Below are 20,983 nucleotides of genomic sequence, written 5' to 3'. Positions count from 1 at the left end.
GTTCCCCTATCCTGATTTGTAGGATATGTTAGAGGCATAGTTTTTCCCCCAAAGATGAAGGGATGAAGGGTGATCATTCTCTCTCTCTCTCTCTCTCTCTCTCTCTCTCTCTCTCTCTCTCTCTCTCTCTCTCTCTCTCTCTGTCTCTGTCTCTCTGTCTCGCTTTTTTTTGAGACAGGGCTTCTCTGTGTAACAGCCCTGGCTGTCCTGGAACTCACTCTGTAGACCAGGCAGGCCTTGAACTCAGAGATCTGCCTGCCTCTGCCCCCTAGTACTGGGACTAAAGGTGTGCACCCCAATGCCCAGCGGTGATCCTTTTCTCATGAGGGATCTTTATATAAGTTACACCAGAACCAAATGTGGTGGTGCATGTATTTTATCCCAGCACTCAGAAGGCAGAGGCAGTCAGATCTCTGTGAGTTCGAGGCCAACCTGGTCTACAGATCGAGTTCCAGGGCAGCCAGGGCTACAGAAAAACCCTGTCTTACCAAAAAACAAACTAACAAACAAAATTACACAAGGACTGGGGAGATGACTCAGGAGATAGAGAGCTTTTATTGAAATGGCGAGGGTCAGAGTTTAGATGCTCAGCACTCACCTGAAAGCTATGCAGAATGGTAGCCTGTGTGTAATTCCAGGAGGTGGATCTGAGGCCTCTTGAACAAGCTGGCTAGCTGCCTGATTTGGGTGAGTTCTCAGTTCAATCGAGAGATCCCGCCTCAGTATGTAAGGTAGATAATAAATGAAAAAAAAAATGAAATAAGCCAGGCTGTGGTGTGCATACCTTTAATCCCAGCACTCAGTAGGCAGAGTTAGGTGGATCTTTGTGAGTTCAAGTCCAGCCTGGTCTACAGATCAAATTCCAGGACAGACTTCAAAGCTACAGAGAAACCATGTCTCGAAAAAAAAAAAAAAAGCTGTTCCACAAATAAAACTGACCACCTGCTAGAGTTTTCCAGGACACAACATTTTAAGAGTTGACTTCTCTGACTCTTCAGGGTGACAGTATTCTTCTGGGAACAAGCCAAGGGACCTGGTGGACCTTTTTAAACGTATCTTCCTAAGGAAAAGGGGGGCAGTAGGCGGGGACAGGGAAGAATTACACAAAGATTTAGTCTAACAGTTTAAAAATCTAAAGGATCACTGGACAGATAGATATCAAATATAATAAGAAACACACAGGGCCGGGAGAGATGACTTAATATGGACCTCCAGCCTCTTTGGAGCTTAACAGCTATCTACAATTTGGAATTGGACTTCCAATTCCCACATCAGTGTGTGCTCTGGGTGCATTTCTCGGGATGCAGCCAGGGGCTTCGAGTTACCTAAACCAGGCTAAAAACGAAAGGCTGTTAAAGGCATCTCAGGTTAAGTGCATCTCGGGCTGTTCTTAAGCAGCTGGGGACTACTGGGACCCAACAGTAGGAAGGAGCAAAGGGCTTCTGTTTCTTTTTCTCAATCTTTTTTTTTTTTTTTTTTTTTTGGTTTTTACGAGACAGGGTTTCTCTGTATTGTTTTGGAGGCTGTCGGTGCAGCCCGGCCTCGAACTCACAGAGATCCGCCTGCCTCTGCCTCCCGAGTGCTGGGATTAAAGGCGTGTGCCACCACCGCCTGGCTCTTTTTCTCAATCTTAATCTAGGGACCTTTCTGAAGAGCACCTTAACCCTGAACTTGGAGCAATGCCAAGAGAGTAGTCTAGTCTCTCCATCACTTTTCACAGGGACCCAGCCTGCCAGCTTGTGGTGTCCTTGTCCAAAATATTCCTGGGCATTTTGAACTGAAAATGGAGGCATGGGGCTGGAGAGATGGGGCAGCAGCAGTTGGTCAATAAGAGCACTTGGTGTTCTGGCTGAGGACTGGTGCTTGGTTCCCAGCAGTCACATCAAATAGCTCCCAACCATGTGCAATTGCAGTTCCAGCAGATCTGACGCCCCCTTTTGTTCTTTGTGGGCACTGCATAGACTGGATATGTACATTCATACAGACCAGGCTGGCCTCCAACTCACAGAGATCCACCTGCCTCTTTGTCTCAAGCGCTGGGATTAAAGGTGTGCGCCACCACGCCCAGCTATAAACTCTTTTCATGGCTGTGTTTGCTTGAAGATCAGGTCTACCTGTGTAACTCAGGCTGGTCATGAATTCACAGCAATCTTCCTGCTTTAGCCTTCTTACTTCTGAAATTATAGGTCTGTGGCACCCAGCTCTTCTCAGGGAATCTGCTGCCAGGGAGGGACCTAAAAAGGACAATGAGGAGTCTCTGTGGCAGTTTCACTGAGAAGCATAAGCCATCAAGCTGTCCCTAATTAAGAGCTAATGGCCTCTCAATGGAGCCCTACCAAAGGATAAGAATCCTGGGCTGTGGTATAAACACAGACATTGAGGCCGAGCCAAGACAGGTTTTCAGAGAGCAATAGAGCCCACTCCAGCCTTCCTCACCTTGGCTCTGCTGGAGAAAAGGAGAGGATGCAAGATTGTGGAAAAGGAAGTCTGCTCAGATCGTCAGAGAGCCCCAGGGTGACTTTTAGGGAAGGGTTTGCTTTTCAGAGCTAAAACTTCTGCGTAGATCTGGGGATGTAACTATTGCTAGAGTGCTTGACCAGCACACACCAAGTCCTGTATTTGATCCCCGGCACTGCAAAGTGCCTGCTTAATCACAGAGCGTGGGAGGAGGAGGCAGGAGAACCAGAAGCTGCAGGTCATCCTCAGCTACATGACAAGTTTGAGGCCAGCCTGGGCTTTATGAGATCCAGTATCAGCAAAAGCAATAACAGCAAAAAGACTAAACTTCCTGTGTACACAAGAATTGCTAGGGGAGCTGGGAATAGCTGAGTAGCAGACAGCTTGCCTAGCATGGGTGAGGCCCCAGATTCAGTCCCTAGTGTCATTAAAGCAGTCGCTAGAGTCACTAAGACACGAGCATCTAGATCAGTGGTTGCGGTAGAGCGCTTTTCTAGCATGCAGATAACCTAGTTTGACCCTAGTGTTGGAGGGAAAAATACATCAATAAAAGCTAGATTATTGCTGGTTGTGGCACACGCCTTTAGCCCCAGCACAAGGGAGGCAGAAGCAGGAGGATCTCAGTGAGTTCAAGGTAAACCTGGTCTACAAATCCAGCTTCAGGACAGGCAGGGCTGTTGCACAGAGAAGCCCTGTTTCAAAAAACCAAAAAACAAAAAGAATTTTAAAATGTACATTATTTCACATTTGAGTCCCTCTCTGCAATCCTGTGGAACAGGGAAGCTCTGGAGACAGGCTCAGGAGGCTGCATTTTAAACCCGCTCCCCCAAGTGATTCTGATGCTGGTGGTCCTCAGACCACACTGAAAAATTCTTCTTTAGAAGTAACTGCTGTTTACCCATGACAGAATTGAAAACGAGGTCAGGATTCTCGGCTTCCTGTGAAAACATCAGTTTAGTATACGGCACAGGCTTTTTTCAGGAAAGTGGTGTTTCTAGCTGGCTTCTGGGGACTCTCCCCATCCACACAGACCTGTGGCTATGAACAGCAGGATTGCTGAGCCTGAGGCACAAACCCTGGGTCTCGAGAAAGAGAGAGCATTGCATCTGCACTGTGTGTGCGATGTGCTCATGTACCATAACTCATGGAATCACCTTGCGAAGTTTTCAGGGCAGTTAAATTAGTTTGTCTGCTGTAAAGTTGAGGAACTGCACTCCTGGAGATGTCCTGCCTCCTCCAGTTGCCATCGTTAGGCAGGGGAAGGAGTGAAGAAACAGTCACTGTCTTACAACTGTGGGAAGCAGGATAAACAAAGCGCACCGGTAACTTGAGCTTGACTCAGCTCCATCATCAGACTCTTTATCTGCTGGTAGAGCCGAGGCTGGCTGTCAGGCTCAGCAAGCGCTATTTGAAGGGTCGATAGGTCAGACTGTAAAAGCAGATGGGAAATTTGTACAATCAACATAAACAGGGTAGGAGCGCAGGGGAGAAACAACACACCATATCATCTGGGAAAAGAAAACTCTCTGGCAAGACTTCACAACGGCCTGATGCAAAATTTCATAATGAAATTATGTCTCTGATCAAAGCCTGCATGAGCTCATGGGGCTGATTTTTGCCATTCGTGTTTATTCTGGTTTGCACCACGTTGAGGCATCAGAAACACATTAATCTAATCTTCTCTCTGGGAGGAGGCTCTCGTACCCTCATTTGGGGATCAAAGGGACAGAGTAGAGCAGAAGAGACCATCTTCAGCCCCTCACTGAACGGGCAGTTTTCTTTGGTTGGTTCTCAGAGTTTCCTTAGGTACAAATGGGACAGAGTCTTCCTAGCAAAGTTGAGGTTTCTGACATTTGCCCTTGAGGCAAGAAAAGCAAAGTTTAAGGGGAAAGGGAGCTGGGCAGTGTGGTGCATGCCTTTCTTCCCAGCTCTTGGGAGGCAGAGGCAGGCAGATCTCCAAGTTTGAGGCCAGTCTGATCTACAGAGTGAGTTCAAGGACAGCCAAGGCTACACAGGGAAACCCTGTCTTGAAAAACAAACAAAAAAGACAATGTCTAGTTCTATAGCCTGGCTTGTACCTACTTATATAGTCCAGGCTAGGCTAGCCTTGAACTCATGGCAATCACTTTGGCTTCTCATGATCCTCCTGCCTCTGCCTCCACCGGCTTAGCTTCTCAAAGGCTGAGGTTATGGTCTCATGTCACCACACTCAGCTTTGTTTTAGGGTCTGAGGACACAGAGGTGAATAAATGTACAAGGCTGCCGCTTTCCTGAAGCTTATGGCCTAGATTTGTGTATGCAGCTGCTATTCTTGTGAATAAGACCATTTCGAGAATGATGATGGAATGGAGTAACAGCAAGAAAGGGGTTGGTTTAAATCAATAAATCAGGAAAAATTCTACCAATAAGATAAATTGTAGATAAGCTAAGGGCATGTTAATTCAATTTGAAAACAATAAGTAAACAATGAAAAATATTTTTTTAGGTAGGGTCTTTCTTTGTACCTCAGGCTGGCTTTGAATTTGTGACAATCCTACTGCCTTAGCCTCGCAAGTGTATCATGTTTCCTTGGATTAAGTTGTTCTGAACAATGCTTGAATATAAACTAGAAAGTATCTTTATTTCTTTTAATCTGAAATTCAAACTTCAGTGCGTCCAGTATTTTTTCTTGATAATTTTCTTTTCTTTTTGTTTTTTTTTTGTTTGTTTGTTTGTTTGTTTTTTTGAGACGAGGTCTTGCTCTATAATCTGGATCGGCCCAGAATTCGTGGAAATCTTCCTGTTTCTGGAGTGCTGGTATTACATGTGTGTGCCACTATACCGACTTGTTGTTAGGGTTTGCAATCCTATGGACAGATGATATTTGAGCAGGGAACTGACCAGAAGGATCCTACTATCCAGATTCGGGGAAAGAGTGATTCAGACGGAACATCCGGTATAAATGTCAGAAGGAGGGACAAATGAGGTCAGAGGAAACGGAGCCAGATCACAAGTTTTGTCTGGATGGAAAGGCGTTTGAATCTGTTTCTCTCTTCGTGATAATAAGCCATTAGAGGGTTATTTGCTTGTTTGTTTATTGATTGGTTGAGCTGAGGCTTGAACCCAGAGCCTGGTGCGTACTAGGTTCTACTTCAGCCTAAAAAGCGAAGGAAAGAGATGACCTGTTCTGATATTTGCCTGCTGCTGCTGGGCAGCTTTTGTAAGGGTTCAGAGGGCAAATTCCGATCAGCTCAAGCGCTGGCCTGAAAAGAGGCTTCTCTCTTTCGGGCAGGACTCACAAGGAGCCCAGGGCTGCCTGGTGACCTGGGCGTTGCTATGGAGGAGACGCCTCGTGGTTGCTAGGCCAGGAGAAGGCGAGGAGGAGGAGGAGAAGGAGGAGCCGGGCGGAGGCGGAGCTGTGCCAGCTCAAGGAAAGCGCCGAGCGTTCTCAGGAAGTCGTTCTGGGCCGCGTGTGGGGCGAGCGGAAGTGACATCACCTGTGTTCGGGGTCCAACGTGTTTCACGTAGGTCGCTTTCCCAGCTGGGAAGCTCTGAAGTGGTTTACCTCGCGTGTAGCAGAGCGGTATCGGTACGGTCGTCAGGATGGTGAAGCCCAAGTACAAAGGACGGAGCACCATCAACCGGTCGGCAGCCAGCACCAACCCGGGTACGGCGGGTCGGGCGGAACTAGGCCCGGGGGACCTGGGGGAGGAAGGCCCGGCCCGGCCTGTGCGGCGAGCCAGGTGTGGGCACCGACTCTAAAGTCGGGGCACGCGTCACGCTCGCCTATGTCAGCTCCGCGGCCTTTCAGCCCAGGTATAGAGAAAGGCAGGAGCAAAGTGGACTAGGATCCTGAAAGTCCTGGCCCCCGCCTGTCATCCCAGCACTCGGGAAGCTGAGGCAGCAGGATCGTGAGTTCGAGGTCACCTGGGCTCTAAGGCACAGACTCTGAAAACACAAAGTGCATTAGGTTGACCCAGGGGACCTTTTACCCTTGACCGTAACATTTGTGCCCCCCCCCCAGCTTTGACTATATAAGTGATAGGTAGTAGCATTGGCCCTTGGAATCAGATGATGTATAGGCAACCCAATAAATGTGATGATGACTCCAGTACAGTGTTTAACACTGGTAAGGCAGAGCAGGCATATCTCTGTGAGTTCGAACTCATCCTGGTCTACATTCTTGTCTCAAATTTAAAAAACTAAAAGCTTTAGATATGCTCTTGTCTCCATGGGGCTGCAAGACTGACTGGTCGCAGATTTTCTTCTAATTTGCATAATTAAGCTTTTAATTAGATTTGTAAAAACACTCAAGGAGACTGGAGAGACCACTCGGAGATTAAGGACTCACTTACACTGTTCTTGCAGGAGGGCCAGAGTTCAATTCCCAGCACCCAGTTCGATTGGCTCTCACCTATTTGTAACTCCAGCTCCAAGGATTGTGTGTGATGCCTCTGGCCTTCAAGGCATCGTATACACTAATATTCGTATACTCACATACATACATATAATTAAAAAAAAACAACCTCAAGCACACTGTTTATGTAGCAATACTAAATGAGAATATACAAAAATTTAAGGTTGCTGCATTACTTTTCCATCTTTCATAACAGTATTTAGTCATATAATACCATTTATTTGGAAAATATACTTAGGATTGGTTGGTAATTAGTTTTTAAGCAGAGTTTAAGTTTATCAACAGTTTTAAAATACAGATACAAGCCTTGGGGATTAATAGAAAGAGATATTCAGGAAAAGAACACATAGTCAGGTGGCCAATAAAGAGTTCTAGTAGGCTGGGTGGTGGTGCCACACACCTTTAGTCCCAGCACTTGGGAGGCAGAGCCTGGTCTACAGAGTGAGTTCCAGGACTGTTACACAGAGATACCCTGTCTCAGGAGGGGAAAAAAGAGTTCCAGTAGTTTAGCTTTATTTCCAGTTTCCTCTTAGAAATTAGATTTTGAGGGGCTGGAGAGATGGCTCAAGGGTTAAGAGCCTGGCTGTGATTTCCAGCTGCCATGATGCTGACATTCATCTGGAACTCCAGTTCCAAGGGATCTAATACTGTGTGCTTTTGTGGCACAGACATTTGGTCAGGATACCCACACATAAAATGTAAATACAAATCAAACTATTAACAGTTTAGAATAGGAGGATTAATTAGTTATGAGTTCACAAAGAGGGTTTCTACATATGCGGCTTCTAAACTGAGGAGCTTCAGGATTCAGCATAGAAGCCGTAATTTTTGTGGAATTTAACCTATGATGATGCTTATTTTTATTTATTTTTGGGTTTTTCAAGACAGGGTTTCTCTGTAGGTTTGGAGACTGTCCTGGAACTCTCTTTGTAGACCAGGCTGGCCTCGAACTCACAGAGATCTGCCTGCTTCTGCCTCCCGAGTGCTGGGATTAAAGGTATGTGCCACCACTGCCCAGCAATACTTTTTATTTTTTAATTTATTTTTATTTTATGAGCATTGGTGTTGCTTTTTAAAAGCATCATCATTTCTTGAAAGTTAAGACTACAAATAGTCCCTTTTCTTTCTTTCTTTTTTTTTTTTTTTTTTTGAGACAGGGTTTCCCTGTGGCTTTGGAGGCTGTCCTGGAACTCGCTCGGTAGACCAGGCTGGTCTCGAATTCACAGTGATCCGCCTGCCTCTGCCTCCCGAGTGCTGGGATTAAAGGCGTGCGCCACCAACGCCCGGCTTAGTCCCTTTTCTTTTTATTTAATTTATTTTTATTTATGAGCATTGCATGTGTGCATGTCTGTGTAAGGGTGTCAGATCTTAGAGTTACAGACAAGTGTGAGCTGCCATGTGGGTGCTGGGAACTGAACCTGGGTCCTCCAGAAGAGCAGTCAGTGCTCTGAACCACGGAGCCATCTCTCCTGCCCCAATAGTTCCTTTTCAAAAATATTTATTTACAGTGGGCGATGGTGACACAGGCCAGCCCAGCACTTTGGAAGCAGAGGCAGGCGAATCTCTTGAGTTCTAGGCCAGCCTGATCTATGGAGCGAGTTCCAGGACAGCCAGCTCTACACAGAGAAACTATCTTTAAAAAAAAAAAAAAAGAGGAAAAGAAAAAATACTTTATGTGTGAGTTTTAATGTCTGTACTCCTTGTTCATCCCTATAGCTGCTTGTGACCCATCTGTGGCTACTGGGAGCTAAACCCAGGGCCTCTGCAAAAAAGCAAGTTCTCTTAACTGCTGAACCATCTCTCCACCCAATTCCTTTATTTGTATTTTAGACAGGATCTCAATGTGTCGCCATGACTCAGTGTGTAGCCAAGCATGTCTTTGACAACTTTTTGTTTTGTTTTGTTTTGTTTTGTTTTTTGAGACAGAGTTTCCCTGTATTGTTTTGGAGCCTGTCCTGGAAATCTCTCTATAGAGCAGGCTATCCTCAAACTCACAGAGATCCACCTTCCTCTGCCTCCCGAGTGCTGGGATTAAAGGCGTGCACCACCACCACCTGTCTTTGAACTTTTAATCTTCCTGGTTTTTGAAATTACAGGCTGTGCCACAATGACTGGTCTGTGAAGTACTAGGGTACAAACTCAGGGCTTTGTGCATGCTAGGCAACCATTTTACCAGTTGAACTACATAATTGTTGTGAATATGAGTGTTTAGTCAAATTTGTTAAAAGATGGGAACTGATTTTATGTGACCATTGTAGAGTGTGATTGAGGATTAAAAATCAGACTGCTGCCGGGACATGGTGGTACACACCTTTGATCTCAGCACTCAGCATAAGCAAGTGGACCTTTGTAAGTTATAGGCCAGCCTGGTCTATATAGTGAGTTATAGGCCAGCCAGAGTTAAATTGTGAGACCCTGTCTCAAGCACTGTCAGAAAGACAGAGGGTCTGGAGAATGCATGTTAACCCTGCCCATCTCAAAAAAAAAATTCTAATGGCCATCACAATTAATTCCACCCACAATGGTACTTCTTGTCATTTTTTTCTTACATATTTTCTATAGGAAATAAAAAACCCAAAATTCTGGCAAATTTAGTTTATATAAAGCTGAATAAGAGCTTTGATGTTTGATATCCCAAAGTCCCTTTTATCACAGACATGTTCTTTATTCTGGGGCAAGACAAGGTAAAACGGGAAGCTTAAGATTCCCAGATTATATAGTCTTGAGTTATGAAGTGTCTAGGTGAATGTGCCTGAGCGTGCTGTAAAGTTGCCTTGTGGGGTTGCCCTGTGCTCCTGCTAAGTATGGTCCTCAGAGTTCTTATTTAAGAGGGTCTGGAGCTGGGTGTGGTGGCACACGCCTTTAATCCCAGCAGAGGAGGCAGAGGCAGGGGGATCTCTGTGATTTTGATGGCATCGTGGTCTACAGAGTGAGTTCCAGGACAGCCAGAGAAACCCTGTCTTAGAAAAAAAGGGGAGGGGGTGATCTGGTACTATACTACTTTAATTCCTGTACTTGAGAGACGGGCTGATCTCTGTGAGTTTGAGACCAGCGAGGCTACGTTGTGAGACTCTGTCCCACACAATCAAAAAGACAGGGTGGAGAATGGTGCTAACTGCAGGGTGGCTCTTTGAAAATTGATTCTGTGTGGTTTTTTTCCTCTCTTCAGTTTTGCCAATATTGCAACTCTGTTTTTTTGTTTGTTTGTTTGGTTGGTTGATTGGTTGGTTTTTCAAGACAAGGTTTGTCTGTGTAGGTTTTGGAGCCTGTCCTAGAATTTGTTCTGTAAACCAGGCTGGCCTTCACTTCACAGAGATCTTCCTGCCTCTGCCACCATCACTCGGCCTGCAACTCTTTTTTAAGATTATTTTATGTGGGGGCTGGAGAGATAGCTCAGCAATTAAGAGCACTGACTGTTTTCCCAAAGGACCTAGAGTTCAATTCCCAGCACCTACATGGCAGCTAACAACTGTATCTCCATGATCTAACAACCTCAGACAAACATACACACACAAGCAAAACATCAATACACATAAAATAAAAATAAATAAATTGAAAAAAGATTATTTTATGTATATCTGTGTTTTGCTTGCTTATATATATGTATATATGTGTGTGTGTGTATGTATGTATGTATGTATGTATGTATGTATGTATGTATGTACACCATTGTGTGTGCCTGGTGCCTGTAGAAGCCAAAGGGTGTTGGATACCCTAGAACTGGAGGTACAGACAGTTGTCAGTTGTCCCATGGGTTTTTGGAAACTGAACCCCAGTCCTGTGTTAAAAAAAAAAGCCAGTGCTCTTAACCACTGAGCCATCTCCCCAGCTCTTGTTTTGTTGTTGTTGTTCTGTTTTATTTGTTTGTTAAACTGAGACCTAGATTGGTATCCTTTGTGGCTAGGAGCACCAACTGTGATCCAATGCTTGTGTTTAAATTCTGGCTCTGCTGTTAATAACCGTATGACTCTGACACACCACCACTACTCAGTGTGTGTCTGTCTCTCAGTGTGTAGCACTATATGTGAACATATCATATCTCTTTTTTTTCTTTTTTCTTTTTAATTTAAATTTAAATTTAGGAACAGGGTTGCTTCACATGTCAATTCCAGGTTCCTCTCTGTTTCCCTCCCCTCCTCCCGTGCCCTCCCACCAACCCCTCCCCCAATTTCCCCTCATTTCCCCAGGGAGGGTGAGGCCCTCCATGGGGGTGTCATATCATATCTCTTTATGTGACTGTTGTGTGGCTTGAGATGAGGCCTGTAGTAGGGACAGCATGGTGCCAGTGATGCAATTAAAACTGGTGATATTAGAATCAGGTTGTCATTCACAGTTCTGGAAGTTAAGTGGTGGACTCTGGCTTTGGCATGCTACATTTTCATAGTCATTTTTTGCAGTAGCATATGGAGAGAGTAGACATTCTTTGGTGAGGATTACTTGGCTAGTTGAGTAAGCTGTTTGGGATGTTTTAAACAATGATCATACTTACCAGTTGTTAGTTATCAAATGGTTTATTGTCCATTTCTAGATCGAGTACAGGGAGCTGGAGGTCAAAACATGAGGGACCGGGCCACAATTCGGCGCCTGAATATGTACAGGCAAAAGGAGCGCAGGTGAGCATTAGCCTTTTTTTTCCTTCATGCCCTGGAAAACTGAGACTTGGTAAGCCCCTGTCCCTCCCCCACTCTCTCCAAATAGGAGTAGGATGCCATTTCATATGAGGGTTGCTGTGATCATAGTTACAGGCAGGGAAGTAGACGGTACAGCAGCGATTGTTTCCTAAACTTCCCAGCAAGTGGTCGCCCTGGTCCTCACACGCTGGTCTCCAACAGTGTCATGTCAAATCTCAATTAAGTACCCATCAGATACAAGTACAGATTATATAGACTGCTTATGAAAGCTGCCAGGAAACTTGACTTTTAGAGCCAGACTTCAGATCACAGGATTGTGGCACTAGGATGCTCATCACAGCCCGGAGTTCTGCTGAGGCAGCCTCCACTCCAGGGACTTGCTGAGAGTGGCATTTTGCTAGCTGGTTTTAATTTGTTTGGTAATTAGATTCATTTCTTCTAAAAGTTGTGTGTAAAACACAAACGTCAGTAACCTAACCTGCCTTAGTTGCCTACTTTGCAGTTTGTTTTAGAATTTTGAGTTCCAGGGTAAATCACCCTCTACTTAAAATTCATTTAAACCAGCCTTTAAATAATTACCAAAAAACTCAAGTATGTGATTTTTTTTTAAAAGCAAACAAACAGTAAATGGATTTTTAAACATCAGCATTGTTAGTCATCTAGCAGAAATCATTACGTGCTCTGTTGCAAGAGGTTAAACGACTTTTGGGCAATCTGTTTCAAATATAGAAGGACTTTTTGTTTACTGAAGTCTGTATTTCATGATCATCTTAAATCCCCCCAAAGTCCTTTTGATGGAAAGCATGTTCTGTAAGCCAGCCTGTGCTGTTGCTGCCGCCTTCCTTCTGTTGTCAACCCAAATCTGTTATTTCCTCAATTTAGGAACAATCGTGGTAAAGTGATTAAGCCGCTGCAGTATCAGTCGACTGTGGCTTCTGGCACAGTGGCACGAGTGGAGCCAAATATTAAATGGTTTGGTAAGTATTGTCCTGTCCTCCACAAATGTATGTTGAGTGGGAAAGACTCAATGCTGAAATGTCCATAAGAAGGTTGTGGTGAGTGGGACTGACAAGGTTGTGAAGAGGAAATAAAGAATGCCTGTAGTGGGAAGGGAGCTTCGAAAGTGCTAGACTCCTCGCGCTGTTCCTTTGGAAGAGAGCCCACGTGACTACAGAGACAGATAGGGCTGTCCTCATAAAAGCATCCACAGACCTTGGACTGTTCACCTCTTCATTTCTAGTTGCCTGAGAAGATGGCTGTATAAGAAGTGGCCTTGCAGGTGCTCTGGTCCCTTGCAGCAGGGTGGATGTCCTTTATTGGTCCTTCCAGGAGTGAAGAGATTTTCTCCAGTCACAGGGGGATTGGGGCTTCTTTGGGAACTCCTGCTTTCTACCGTAACGTGTAGTTTGTTTGCCTAGCATCTGACCTCTGTGCTATATGCAGGTAGCCTTTGCCTTTACTCTATTTAATACCTTTTGATGGGCTGTCCCCTAAGAACTCAAACAAAGAGTCAAAGACCAAATCGGGAGGAGCGCTTGCCTGGCATATGAGAGCCTAGGGGCTATATCCATTATTGCGAAAGGACGTAAATGTTGATGTGTATAAATGTCAGAGAAGACTGTGGAGGGTGTTTTACCATGGAGCTGGCTACTGGACTCCAGGTCTAGAGTATCAGAATTTGGAATCAAGTTGTGTGTGTGGCTGAATAAAATTTTTAAGTCTCTGCCCCTTGATTTACTAGTTTCTAAAATGGGAATAAGAAAGGTACCATCTCAAGATGGTTGTGGTGAGGAACACCTATATTCCTAACACTTGGGAGAGGGTGGCAGGAGATCAGACGTTCAAGGCTAACCTGGACTACATGAAACCTTGTCTCCAAAAATAGAGGACCGGGACTGGAGAGATGGCTCAGAGGTTAAGAGCACTGACTGCTCTTCCAGAGGTCCTGAGTTCAATTCCCAGCAACCACATGGTGGCTCACAGCCATCCATTATGAAATCTGGTGCCCTCTTCTGGTGTGCAGACAAGATGTTGTTGTATTCATAATAAATAAATAAATCTTTTTTAAAAATTTAAAAAAAAAATAGAGGACCAGTAAGATAGCTCAGTGGTAAAGATGGGTACCCCAAGCTTACCTAAGCACTGTCTTTGGAACCCACATAGTGGAAGGAGGAAAGGAGATAACTAACTCCTGCAAGTTGTCCTCTGATCTCCCACACAGATGCTGTGGTGCTCCAGTTGTAAATAAACTTAAAAAGAGATCCATTCGAAGTAAGTGTGTGGCCAAGTAGTGTGAGTCCTTAACACTTGTGTCTGCACGCGCTATTGTTGACTGGAATGCTTTCTGTAGCATGAAAGGGCTGACATTCTTCAGGTGCAGTCATCCTCTTGTAGGTGTCCTGAATACCTTAGTAATCCCTGCAAGCCCTCTTTTCTCTGAGTTTTGGGGTTCCCTCTTTTTCTGTGTGAATGATATCTGTGACTATCTCCAGGTTTCTTTGCCAGGACTGGCAAGAACTAAGACATTTGTCTAAGTTCAGTTCCGTTCAGTGATGTTTAATTTTCTGTTTCATTCAATCAGGAAGTTGGGCTCAGAAAACTGTTGAAATCCATTGTGTGTCTGAGTTGGTGGGAGAACTAGAGTGTGAGTGTAAGAGGCACATTTCCCTCTTCCTAAGTTTGCAAAGAATTATAAGGAGTGGATGGATGTGTAGACACTTAGGTAGTTGAGAAAGACCTATCATCTTGCCTTCCCCATGTCAAGGAGAAGATGAGTGCAGATGTAAAACCAATCTCCTTATTAAATGGCAATGTTCTTTATCTGTGAAATAGGAAACACTCGTGTGATCAAGCAGGCATCATTACAAAAATTTCAAGAGGAAATGGATAAAGTTATGAAGGACCCATACAAAGTTGTCATGAAACAGAGCAAGTTACCGATGTCTCTTCTACACGATCGAATCCAGCCTCATGTAAGATGAAGTGCCATGTTGGTGGTAGGGTTTTGTGGGCCAGCTCTGGGCAGATGCCACTGTTTGTCTTTGACTTTCATAAGCAGCAGTGGGAGTTTTGTGAGACTTGTCTGTCCCCTTGTCACCCTTTGTATGAATTGAGTTTGGCCCAGGAGGTGCACCACTGTGGATCCAAAGAAGACTTTTCAGTGAGGCCTGAATTTTAGTCTTCCCCGTCCCCTTCTCTGTCCTTAGTTGGGTTTCTCCATGAACCTTAACTTCCCTGCCATAAAGAGAACTTGGGCTCTTTTCGTGTTTGGGTACAGCTGAAGCACTGTACATGCTTGGCTGGTAAGCACGAAGCACCCTGCCTGATACGGTAAACAAGATGGTAGCTGTTGTAACGCCATTTGTGTGTTCGTGAGTGCGTGTCTTCTTCACATTTGCATGTGGAGACTGGAGACAACCTCTGCTGACATTCTTCAGGTACTGTTACTTCCCTTTTTTTCTTTCTGAGGCAGGTTCTCTCACTGTCCTGGAACCTACTAAGTAGGCCAGACTGGCTAGGAAGGCCCTGGGATTGTCAGTGATAGTTGGTTGTCTCTGGGGCTATGTAAAATGAAGGTTAAGATGGAAGGAGCCCTTCAGTGATGTATATATACTTCCCAGCCTTTGTGAAACCCTTGGAGGTTGTTTCAGCTGAGGAGGAGGGTGCAGTTCAGATAGTCGATTGGTGGAGTTTTGTAGTACGGTAAGGGCTGAGTCTGGCCAGAGTGGAATGGATTCACACAGAACAAAGAAAATGGTGTAATGTTTGCCTGCACGTTTTTAACTTGCATTGAATAATTCCCAGAAACAGCCAGTGCACATGCTTCAGTGCCAGTCTGAGGAGGGGAGGAAAACATGGACATGCATACAAGGATTAAACAGTTCAAAGAAAAGTGTTTACTTACAGAACAAAAATCAAAAGCAAAGCTGCCTATTGCCTCAGGTTTTGTCAATTATGTTCTGTTTTATGATGGGCTAGAAGAATGGCACCTATTAGTGCAGTGACTGTGTTCTTTCAGGGAAACATATGAGTGTAATTCATGAACCACAGACAAGTTGCTCATTTCCCTTGTTCTCTTTGTCTCCTCTCCCTAAAGCCATCTTCTGACCAACTATTGTATCCCAGTTCTGGGAAGAACAGAGGTTCTATTGTGGATTTATTGCTTTGTTGCTTGGTTCAGTTTTCCCTTGCTCAGATATCTGGTGTGTGGAATAAGGGTTGGCTTGTGTTTTTGTTGTTGTTGGATTGTGGTTTGGTAGTCTTTGTTTTGTTTTATTTTTGCTTTTTTTGTTGTGGTTGTTTGGTTGGGTTTTTGTTTTTGTTTTTTGTATTGGTTTTTGGTTTTTCAAAGCAAGGATTCTCTGTGTAGCCTTAGCTGTCCTGGAACTTGCTCTGTAGGCCAAACTGGCCTCAAACCCACAGAGATCCGCCTGCCTCTTCCTCCCAAGTGCTGGGATTAAAGGTGTGTGCCACCACCATTCAGCCTATCTTGTATTTTAATGCAGGAAAATATTCAGAATAAGTGGTGGGCTTTCTGTTTTGGCTTTGAAAACCCTGTTTTAATCCGGTGCTGTGGCGTGGTATGGACTCTAGTTCTGAAATGGTCCTGCCAAAGGGAAGTCAAATCAGATATGTTTTAACTTTTGCTCATTCAGTTCTATGTGTTAGATGTATTTCTGTCGCAATGTAGTAAAGTTAATGTAACTAGTATTTATTTGTTTGTTTGTTTACTTATTTATTTGGCTTTAAATCTCTTAATATTCTATTTTAATTGTGTGTGTGATATGTATGTACATGTAAGTACAAGTGCCCTTGGGGATTAAATGTGTCAGATCCCCTGGTCTTGGAGTTACGAGCCACGTGATATGGGTGCTGGAAATTGAACTTGAGTCCTCTGGAAGAGTAGTATGTGTTCTTAATTGCTGAGCCGTTTCTCCAGCCCAATTAGGAGATTTCCAAGGATAATTTTTGCTCATACATGATTTTTACAATTGATATATTGATTGTGTGTGTACACTCAAGTATGTGCTAACAAGCAACTTTCAGAAATGGATTCTCACCTTCATTCGACCTTGATGAGGCAGGGTCTCTTTTGTTCCTGCTGTACTGTGTCCTCCAGGCCAGCTGACCTGCAAACTTCTCAGCCAAGTCACTGTTTCTGCCTTCATTTCCCTGGGATTACAGATTCACACTACTGTGTCTTTTCTTTCTTTCTTTCTTTCTTTCTTTCTTTCTTTCTTTCTTTCTTTCTTTCTTTCTTTCTTTCTTTTTTTTGAGACAGGGTTTCTCTGTGTAGCTTTTGGAGCCTGTCCTGAAACTTGTTCTATAGACCAGGCTGGCTTGGAACTCACAGAAGTCTACCTGCCTCTGCCTCCTGAGTGCTGGGATTAAAGTTGTGCTCCACCAATGCCTGGCTTTTTTCTCTTTTGTTTTGTTTTGTTTTTTTGAGATAGGGTTTCTCTGTGGCTTTGGAGGCTGTCCTGGAACTAGCTCTTTGTAGACCAGGCTGGTCTGGAACTCAGAGATCCACCTGCCTCTGCCTCCAGGGTGCTGTGATTAAAGACATGCACCGCCCAGCCACCAATGCCCGGCTTTACGGAGCTTTTTACATGCCTTCCAGGGATAAACTGGGTCTTTACTGAGCCCTCTCCCCAGCCCAGTCATACTTACTAACTCCAGAACACATTGCCACAGAAAATGCTGTGTTCCTCAGGTAGAAGATAGCAAGGGAAAAATAAACTAAGAGGTCAGTGAGTCCAAGTAAACGTTGGCCACTTAACAACCTGGTGAAATTGGAGGATCAGTGGTTGTTAGGGAGGCATTGGGGCTTTCCTAGCCCGTGCTTACCCAGGACTTTGTACTAAGGTGAAGAAGGTGTGGTTTTTGTTTTATTTTGTTTTAAAGGAGTCTCTGCAGACTCTTAATATGCTGTTACGTGGGAGATCCTAACTCAAACTTTGACTTTTATCCTGCTTCAAGAATTCCTATGCCTGTAGCTCCTTTACAGGCATCAAGTTCTAGTTAGCATCAGGTTCCTTTATCACATCTAACCTACTATTTTGGACTTTTGCTAGTTGTTTTTCATCTGAAGAGTTTCCATGTGCATTTAATAAAAAAGTTACCTAAATTAGGGAGAATGTTATCTGAAACTAAAATGCATCTTATAAAACAAGCAATTCCTTTTAGCCATGAGAGAAATGAACTTCCAAGAAAAAGTTGGCATTTACAGTTGGTTTAAAAAAGAAAAAACACATACAAATTTGACTGATTGTCCTTGACAAAACCTGTGAATTTGGCAAATTTTATGCACTTGGTTTGAAAGTTCCAAAGAAGGGTCAGAAAAGATAAGTTAATTTTCATCATTGTAGCCCTGATTACATTTGACTGGAATCTATGATGGGTGAGGGAAAGCAGGGTTTGGCAAGTCTCGCATGGCTGTTCGTACTTGGTGTCTGTGTTACCTTTAGATTCCCGCAGGGAAGCTAATAGTTCATTCCTGCAGAAAAAAGATGCCCTTGTGCAGTTTAAACGTGCATTGCAGACTTAAAACCAGACTGGGCCTGTGCTCTCGTAGGTTTTGTTGTGGTTTGGAAAAAATGAGTGCAGACACCTTTCCCCAGGTGGTTTTAGCTTTTTGCTTTCCTGAGTCTTACCTGTGCTTCTCCTTTGTCTTTAGAATGCAAAGGTCCACATTCTTGATACTGAAAGTTTTGAAAGTACATTTGGCCCAAAGTCACAGAGAAAGCGGCCAAACTTGTTTGCAAATGATATGCAGTCCCTTCTAGAAAATGCTGAAATGTCTACTGAGAGCTATGACCAGGGCAAGGACCGTGATTTGGTGACGGAGGACACTGGTGTAAGGTATGCGTTTGAGGGCCTCATCTTTGCTGCTATGCTACAGAATGTTTTCGCTGAGCCCTTCATGCTGGTATGGGGGCATAGTGATGGTGCTCACAAATGGGTTTCATCAGTGCAGTGGAGGCCAGACCAAAACTAACTCCACATGGCTTCATCACCACATTCCTCTCTGCATTCCCAAGGAAAAGGGAGCAATGTTTTCTTCTTCTGTATGTCAGTGGTATACACTGTCATTTGAAAATTACAGAATGTAGTTAAGTTGGAAATTGACACTGGTCTCCGGGGTCTCTAGACCACTTCACTTTATGGTTGGTCGTCTTCTATGACTCTCCAAAGATAACATAAAAAAGCGATGAGCCTGCATAAAGGTTATGGGGTGAGTTTGTTTGTTAAAATTTGTACCATTCTAGTTTGTGCATATGTATGCGTGGGTGTTTGAGTGCCACAGTGCACATATGGAGGTCACAGAGTTGATTCCCTTCTCTCACATGGGTCCTGGGGATCTGACTTAGGTTGTCGCCTTACAGCAAATATTTTTACACACTAAGCCATCTTGTTGCCCTCAGCTTATTTTTCAAGTTATCACACACAGTAATGGTTTTCATTATGGTATTTTCATATGTATGTGTCCTACTTTGTGTAATGAATTTTTTTTATTTTCATTTAATATTGTTTGGGAGAAGAAGAGGAAAAGGAGAGGAAGGATTGTTAACTTCATTCTCATGGGGACTCAGAGAAGGTCACAAATTACCGAAGGGGATTCCCTGCATCCCTCTTTTGTGAGACAGGGTCTGCTATTTAGCCCTGACTGGCCTGAAACTCACTATGTAGAGTTATTATTACATAACCTCAAACTCACAGAGATCCTCCTGTCTGCCTCCCAAGTGTTGGACTTAAAGACATGCCTCCACATCCAGCTATTGTAATTTTTTACTTACAAATACACCTTTTTCAGTAGACTTTCATTGTAGCGACCTTTCCTGTTGGATAGTTGTGCTGTTCCTAGGTTTTCCTGTAGTCATCAGACACTGAATCTTTCTCATCCTTAAGGATTACTGGGAGGCAAGCTGGGTGCAGTCACACACCTTTAATCCCAGCAGGTGGGAGGCAGAGACAGGTGGATCTCGTGAGTTTGAGACAGCCTGGTCTAGGTTTACATAGTGAGTTCCAGAACAGCCAGAGCTACATAATGAGACCCTGTCTCACAAAACAAGCAAACAAAAGAACAAAACAAAACCAAAAAAAGGATTACTGAGAGACAAGTCATGATATCAGATCAAAGGGTATGCCACCTTGTCCTGCCCCAAGGCTTAGCTTCTCTTGGGCAGTGCTGGAGAACTCCTGTTTTAGTTCTTTTTTTTTAATATTTTATTTATTTATTGTGTATACAGTCTTCTGCCTGCCAGCAGAGGACACCAGATCTCATTCAAGGTGGTTGTGAGTCACCATGTGGTTGCTGGGAATTGAACTCAGGATCTCTGGAAGAACAGTGAGTGCTCTTAACCGCTGAGCCATCTCTCCAGCCCCTGTTTTAGTTAACAGTGTGCTGCACAGTCAGGTTTGACTGTCTCACAGAAACCTGTGAACTGAAAACCACAGTGCTGTTACCTCATGGCTGAAGCCACCCCATCTCAATAGAGATAAAAGCAGGGCATTTGAGACCAAACCGAAAGAAGTAGCATATATGTTTATTCTTAGAATTAATTTGAATGTTTGTGTTCATGTGGAGGGGAGATGTGCTTGTGCTCATGACAGAGGTCAATGTGAGAGGTCAACTTTAAAAGTTTTAATGTGTATGGGTATTTTGCATGCCTGTATGTCTGCACCAAGTATGTGTCTGGCACCCGCAGAGGCCAAAAGAGGGCATTGGATCCTCTGGAAATGGAGTTTAAAGATAGTTGCGAGCTGCCATGTGGATACTGGGAATTGAACCTGGGTCCTCTGGAAGAGCAGCAAGTGCTCTTAGTCTCTGAGCCATCTCTCCAGCCCCCAGGTATCTTCTTCAGTTGCTCTTCACTTTTTTCTTTTCTTTTTTTCTTTTTTTAGACAGTATCTCTTGTACCTGGGGCTTGCTGATTGCTTAGGCTAGCTGGCAAACAAGCTCTAGAGGTCTTCCTGTCTGCCTTCCCCTATGCTGAGATTACAGGTACACCCTACCATGCTCAGCTTTTTACCTGTCTTTTGGGGATCTGGACTCAGATCCTTCAAGCTTGCATGGTAAGCACTTTACTGGTAAGCCATCTCTTAGTTCCTCTATTTGAACTTTTTTTTTAATTGCCTATTTTATTTTTAATTATGTGCCTTGGGGGCAGTATGTGAGTACAGGTGCCTGAGAAGGCCAGAGAGCATTGGGCCCCTGGATCAGGAATTACAGGCAGTTGTGAACCACCCGACGTAGGTTCTGAGAATTGAACTTGGGTCCTCTGTAGGAGTGTTACATGCTTTTAACCACTGAGCCATCTCTCCAGCCCCCAAAATTAATCTTGTTTTGTTTTGTTGAGACAGGTTCTCTCTATGTAGCTTTAACTGGCCTGAAACTCACTCTGTAGGCCGATCTGTCTTTGAACTCACCGTCCTGCTGTCTACTCACTGCAGAAGCCAGAGTACATTCACTCTCCTTCTTATGACCAACTGAAACCAT

At 44.2% G+C, this 20,983-nt stretch overlaps 1 protein-coding gene across 1 annotated transcript in view; it reads left to right on the top strand.

The window, feature by feature from the left end:
* Positions 1–5,913: 5,913 nt before the first annotated feature.
* Gnl2 (G protein nucleolar 2) overlaps positions 5,914–20,983 on the top strand; it is a 30,910-nt gene continuing 15,840 nt past the window's right edge. Inside the window, exons 1-5 of the mRNA XM_005084367.4 lie at positions 5,914–6,103; positions 11,382–11,466; positions 12,367–12,461; positions 14,317–14,456; positions 18,161–18,345. Coding sequence (XP_005084424.1) covers positions 6,040–6,103; positions 11,382–11,466; positions 12,367–12,461; positions 14,317–14,456; positions 18,161–18,345 — 569 coding nt within the window. The 5' untranslated portion in view covers positions 5,914–6,039. The remainder of the gene's footprint in view (positions 6,104–11,381; positions 11,467–12,366; positions 12,462–14,316; positions 14,457–18,160; positions 18,346–20,983) is intronic.

Source organism: Mesocricetus auratus, unplaced genomic scaffold (genome assembly GCF_017639785.1).
Source record: "Mesocricetus auratus isolate SY011 unplaced genomic scaffold, BCM_Maur_2.0 Super-Scaffold_100014, whole genome shotgun sequence".
Classification (NCBI taxonomy): Eukaryota; Metazoa; Chordata; class Mammalia; order Rodentia; family Cricetidae; genus Mesocricetus; species Mesocricetus auratus.
This window is presented reverse-complemented; position numbering and strand designations above follow the sequence as displayed.